Source organism: Pecten maximus, unplaced genomic scaffold (assembly GCF_902652985.1).
Source record: "Pecten maximus unplaced genomic scaffold, xPecMax1.1, whole genome shotgun sequence".
In the NCBI taxonomy this organism is placed as follows: Eukaryota; Metazoa; Mollusca; class Bivalvia; order Pectinida; family Pectinidae; genus Pecten; species Pecten maximus.
Window position 1 is genome coordinate 1 of NW_022980184.1, and position 6,571 is coordinate 6,571.

The window sequence follows — 6,571 nt, forward strand, 5'->3', positions numbered from 1 at the left end:
GGGTTGGGTGGGTACTCTAGTTCTGTTACGGGGGTCTGTCTGATGTGTCAGTACTCTTGTTCTGTTACTAGGGTCTTTCTGATGTGTTGGTACTCTAGTTCTTTTACTGAGGTCTGTCTGATGTGTCAGTACTCTAGTTCTGTTACTGGGATCTGTATAACGTGTCAGTACTCTAGTTCTGTTACTGGGGTCTGTCTGATTTGTCAGTACTCTTGTAAGTTCTGTCGATATTGAGCTGATCATGTGGATTAGGTGCAAGGATTCTTGGAATTGATTATTATTTCAGGATTCACCTAAATCCTAGCCCTGCACGAGGGAACTTTGTCCACATTGGATAAATTTCTAAAATCTTACATCAATATCTGTGATACGACATTCAGCTTAAAAATCTCGTCTTTCAGATAGAAAATAAAAAAATACATTCTAGCTCTGTTCTGGTTCTAAATCCTTGTAAAAATTAATGTTGGATCCTTGTGTTTTACAGGAAGAAATCCCAAGTTGAGAGCTGTGATAGGTGAGTCTGCTGAAAGATAATATGAAGATATTTGTTTGAAAACCATCCATATCAACAGAAACTCAATCAATGACATGACAGCAGCTTGTGAAATATTTGAAAGACCACAAAAAATAATTGATTGTGTATAAACAATAACAGTCTCTATAATCATCCATCAAAGGTCATGGCCATATGTTACGCGATACGCCATGTAGTCATTGTGGCTGACTGATGATATTACACACTGAGTAGGTTGTTGTATGTGGTATTTATTCGCCCACCATCATCAGATGGTGGGCTATTCAAAGTGCCCTGCGTCCGTGGTCCGTGGTCCGTCCGTCCGTCCGTAAACAACTCTTGTAATCGCTAATCTTCAGAAAGTACTGAAGGGATCTTTCTCAAATTTCATATCTGGGTTCCTCTTGGTGCCTAGTTATGCATATTGCATTTTGAGACCAATCAGAAAACAACATGGCCGACAGGCAGCCATCTTGGATTTTGACAATTGAAGTTTGTTATTGCTATTTCTGAGAAAGTACTGAAGGGATCTTTCTCAAATTTCATATGTAGGCTCCACTTGGTGCCTTGTTATGCATATTGCATTTTGAAACCAATCGGATAACAACATGGCCGACAGGCAGCCATCTTGGATTTTGATCATTGAAGTTTGTTATCGCTATTTCTGAGAAAGTATTGAAGGGATCTTTCTCAAATTTCATATGTGGGTTTTACCTTGGTGCCTAGTTATGCATATTGCGATTTGAGACCAATCTGAAAACATGGCCAACAGGCAGCCATCTTGGATTTTGACAATTGAAGTTTGTTATCACTATTTCTGAGAAAGTACTTAATGGATCTTTCTTAAATTTCATATGTAAATTTCCCTTGGTGCCTAGTTATGTATATTGCGTTTTGAGACCAATCAGAAAACAACATGGCCGACAGGCAGCCATCTTGGATTTTGACAATTGAAGTTTGTTATCACTATTTCTGAGAAAGTACTGCATGGATCTTTCTGAAATTTCATATTTAAGTTTCCCTTGGTGCCTAGTTATGCATATTGCGTTTTGAGACCAATCTGAAAACAACATGGCCGACAGGCAGCCATCTTGGATTTTGACAATTGAAGTTTGTTATCGCTATTTCTGAGAAAGTGTTTAAGGGATCTTTCTCAAATTTCATATGGAGGTTTCCCTTGGTGCCTAGTTATGCATATTGCATTTTGAGACCAATCGGAAAATAACATGGCCGACAGGCAGCCATCTTGGATTTGGACAAATGAAGTTTGTTATCGCTATTTCTCAGAATGTACTGAAGGGATCTTTCTCAAATATCATATGTTGGTTCCCCTTTGTGCCTAGTTATGCATATTGCATTTTGAGACCAATCGGAAAACAACATGGCCGACAGGCAGCCATCTTGGATTTTGACATTTGAAGTTTGTTATCGCTATTTCTCAGGAAGTACTCAAGGGATCTTTCTCAAATTTCATATGTAAGTTCCTCTTGGTGCCAAGTTATGCATAATGCATTTTTAGACCAATTGGAAAACAACATGGCCGACAGGCAGCCATCTTGGATTTTGAAAATTGAAGTTTGTTATAGCTATTCCTCAGAAAGTACTGAAGGGATCTTTCTCAAATTTCATATGTAGGTTCCCCTCAGTGCCTAGTTATGCATATTGGGACCAGTCCAAAAACCACATGGTCGACAGACAGCCATTATCGCTAAATCTTAAATTTTATATATAGGTTCCCCTTGTTTGAAAAGTGCTAGCTATAGAGGGCTGTTTCTGAATTTACACAGATTAGTAAGACTTAGAGGAAGGGAAAAGTAGAGAAAAGATCAATCTGACATGGAACCTATGAAGATCATTCAATGGTGGGTGCCAAGATCCCTCTGGGATCTCTTGTGACAATTGAAGTTTGTTATCACTATTTCTGAGAAAGTATTTAAAGAATCTTTCTCAAATTTCATATATAAGTTTCCCTTGGTGCCTTATTATGCATATTGCATTTTGAGACCAATCTGAAAACAACATGGCCAACAGGCAGCCATCTTGGATTTTGACAATTGAAGTTTGTTATCACTATTTCTGAGAAAGTATTGAAGGGATCGTTCCCAAATTTCATATATAAGTTTCCCATGGTGCCTAGGTATGCTTATTGCATTTTGAGACCAATCTGAAAACAACATGGCCGACAGGCAGCCATCTTGGATTTTGACAATTGAAGTTTGTTATCACTATTTCTGAGAAAGTACTGAATGGATCTTTCTGAAATTTCATATTTAAGTTTTCCGTGGTGCCTAGTTATGCATATTGCGTTTTGAGACCAATCAGAAAACAACATGGCCGACAGGCAGCCATCTTGGATTTTGACAATTGAAGTTTGTTATCACTATTTCTGAGAAAGTATTGAAGGGATCTTTCTCAAATTTCATATATAAGTTTCCCATGGTGCCTAGGTATGCTTATTGCATTTTGAGACCAATCTGAAAACAACATGGCCGACAGGCAGCCATCTTGGATTTTGACAATTGAAGTTTGTTATCACTATTTCTGAGAAAGTACTGAATGGATCTTTCTGAAATTTCATATTTAAGTTTTCCGTGGTGCCTAGTTATGCATATTGCGTTTTGAGACCAATCAGAAAACAACATGGCCGACAGGCAGCCATCTTGGATTTTGACAATTGAAGTTTGTTATCACTATTTCTGAGCAAGTACTTAATGGATCTTTCTGAAATTTCATATGTAAATTTCCCTTGGTGCCTAGTTATGCTTATTGCATTTTGAGATCAATTGGAAAACAATGTGGCGGACAGACCGCCATCTTGGATTTTGACAATTGAAGTTTGTTATCTCTATTTCTCAAAGTACTGAATGGATCTTTCTCAAATTTCATAAGTAGGTTCCCCTTGGTCCCTTGTATTGCATTTTTGAACAAGTTTGTCCTGAAAACAACCTGGCAGACAAACAGCCATTATCGTTGAATCTCTAATGTCTTATATAGCTAGGATTCCCTTGTTTGAAAAGTACTGGAGGGATGTCTCAATTTGCACAGATTAGTAAAATGAAGGGAAAAGTAGAGAAAAGATCAATCTGACATGGAACCTATGAAGATCATTCAATGGTGGGCGCCAAGATCCCTCTGGGATCTCTTTTGATATATACCTGGTATCTCTAATGTCTAATAAATAGATTTCTATATTTAAAAAACAGAGATATCTGAATTAAAAATAATTCTTGTGATTTACCATAAAATATTATTGATTTTTAAAACTATTCAGAAATAATAAAATGCTAATCTTTCTAATTACAGAAACAACAAGATTAACAACCGTTTATCAAACCTCAAAACCAGAGGTGATCTCTACACAAGCCTTGGAAGATGCTAAAGAAATGATCAGAAAGAACAGCATTGTCCTCATCAAGGGTGCCTCAGGGGATGGGAAGACTTTGATGGGTTACCAACTGTTGAAGTGGCTAATGGACGGCGATGATAATGATGCTGGACTGTCAAAGGATCCTGTCCAGCTTTACAGCATGGCCAAATGGGATAAAATTGTCAAGCCACACACACAATTAGCTGTATATATTGATGATGTTAGTGGGGAAGTCGCTGAAGAATTGAAGAAAAGGGAAGTCTCCATTAAGTCAAATTTTTGTGGGAAACTCAATAATAGATCAAATTGTTTGATACTAAATGTTCGAGATGAAATTTTCAAAAGCACACAATTATCTTCTTCTGAATACCTCAAACAAAATATCATTGATTTGAGAGGTAAAAACTGCATAAAAATTGCAGAAAAAAGGCTTATTTTAGAAAGTTATGTCCGAGAAATTAAAACCTTACCTGGTGGAACGGAATCTGAAATCATCAAGCTTGCCCCAGATATAGGATTTCCACAGTGTTGTCGACTTTATAGGGATGTTCCCAGCTTACAAAAAGAAGGGGTTAATTTCTTCAAACATCCATTTCATTTCATGGAAACAACTTTAAAGAAATTACCAAAGGAGCGTCGTTCTGCTCTTCTGTTTCTCTTCCTCAATGATGGGAGGGTTAAGAAAGGGGATTTAGATCCTAAAAACAGTGAAAGTGTTAACAGGAAAATGCTTGATGAAGCGTTCCAGGGAATTAAACTTGATCATGCAGACAAAATCAGATCTCTGCGGACAAGTTTAAGTGTAATGTTTGGATCTCTGGTTGAAAAAAGAAAACATCATTTTTACGATTTTGACGACGATGATGATGATGATGATTCAATTTACAAATTTTGTCATGATTCTGTTCAGGACACTGTTGCCCTTTTGTATGGCAAGGACACAAAAATTGCGTTTATAGAAAATTGTCCCCGAAAGTTCCTCCACTATATATCAACATCAAAATCCACAGCTAACAAAATAGTTATAAAATCTAGTAGTGAACACATGTATAAACGTTTGGTCAGAGAGTGTGAATCCGACATCCGACGTTACTTGAACCACAGATTACCTGACTATATCGGTACATTAGACGTATGGACAGACATCCTGTTTCTACAGGGATTTATTAGTTGGCTAAGTGGTCAGAATTATGACAATAGCTTATGCCACCTGATAAAATGTGCGTTGTTGAATGGAGCATGCTCTATTGGTTTAGAAGATTGTGTCTCATATCTCCTTTCTGTGGGTGCCAAACCTGACAATGATACACCGTTTATTGTAGTGAAGGGTGGGAGTGTACAACTACTGCGTCAACTACTGAAGTATGACGTCATTCCTACAGCGAGGGCACGCAGGTCACGATCATCACATACTAACGTTAGTGATATCAATGTCCTACACGAGGCGTGTTTGTTTGAGAGAGAAGAGATGGTGACAATGTTGTGTGACACCTATCCAGACTTGGTACATGAGACTGATCACTATAGACGAAGCACGCTCCATATTGTGGCACTGACAGGAAACGTTGGTCTATTTCAGACAGTGGAGAGATTGGTACTTAAATCATTGTGTAGAGTTGAGGATGTACAACATAAGTGTGAGTCAGAAGATGGTCGTGTGGTACATAGGAGTTGTGCGTGTGGACAGAACATGTCACAGTTAGTGGACGAGGATTGGTTGACAGTGTTACATTATAGTTATAAGTTGGGACACAGGGAGCTTAGTTTATACCTGTGTAAGTCCTACCCAGCATTAACTTCAGCTGTAGATAACCACGGGCAGACAATATTAGATTATTAGCTCACCTGGTCCAAAGGACCAAGGTGAGCTAATGCCATACCGCGGCGTCCGTCCGTCAACAATTCACTTTTTTGACTTCTTCATAACCACTGATCAGAATTTGAACAAATTTGGTCAGAAGCATCCCTATGGGTAGGGGACTCAAAATTGTACAATTGATGGGGCTGACCCCCTGGGGGCCTCTGGGGCGGGGCCAAAAGGGGTTAATTTGGCACTATGATATAAACGACTTCTTCTCTGAAACCAAGTATTGGCTATTGCTCATATTTGCCTGGTAGCATCCCTATGGGGCGGGGATTCAAAATTGTACAAATGATGGGGCTGACCCCCAGGTGCCTGAGGGGCGGGGCCAAAATTGGTCAATTTGTTTGAACAACTTCTTTTCTGAAACTTAGCAATGGCTATTGCTCATATTTACCACATATCCAAATGGTATCACAGCTGATTGATGTCTGATTGTAACAGTTTGGTACCCAATGGTATTACAGCTGATTGATGTCAGCTTTTAACAGTTTGGTACCCAATGGTATCACAGCTGATTGATGTCAGCTTGTAACAGTTTGGTACCCATTGGTATCACAGCTGATTGATGTCTGGTTGTAACAGTTTGTTACCCAATGGTATCACAGACTGGAGGGTACGGTAGGGCCCAACACAGACTTGAGGGTAAGGTAGGGCCAAATTCAGACGGGAGGGTAAGGTAGGGCCCAACACAGACTTGAGGGTAAGGTAGGGCCCAACACAGACTTGAGGGTAAGGTATGGCCCAACACAGACTTGAGGGTAAGGTAGGGCCCAACACAGACTGGAGGTTACAGTAGAGCCCAACACAGACTTGAGGGTACAGTAGA

The 6,571-nt window shown here is 39.2% G+C and overlaps 1 protein-coding gene across 1 annotated transcript; it reads left to right on the forward strand.

Annotated features, from left to right (window-relative positions):
- The first annotated feature begins 422 nt into the window (after positions 1-422).
- Positions 423-5,813, forward strand: LOC117319431. The gene is made up of 2 exons (XM_033874234.1): positions 423-514; positions 3,818-5,813. Exon 2 carries the CDS (start codon positions 3,898-3,900, stop codon positions 5,719-5,721), a length of 1,824 nt encoding a protein of 607 aa, XP_033730125.1. The 5' UTR covers positions 423-514; positions 3,818-3,897; the 3' UTR covers positions 5,722-5,813.
- The last annotated feature ends 758 nt before the right edge of the window (positions 5,814-6,571 follow it).

Bases quoted from the DNA above. Each gene is read 5' to 3' on its own strand.
- LOC117319431 (XM_033874234.1), top strand. From the start codon at position 3,898: ATGATCAGAAAGAACAGCATTGTCCTCATCAAGGGTGCCTCAGGGGAT.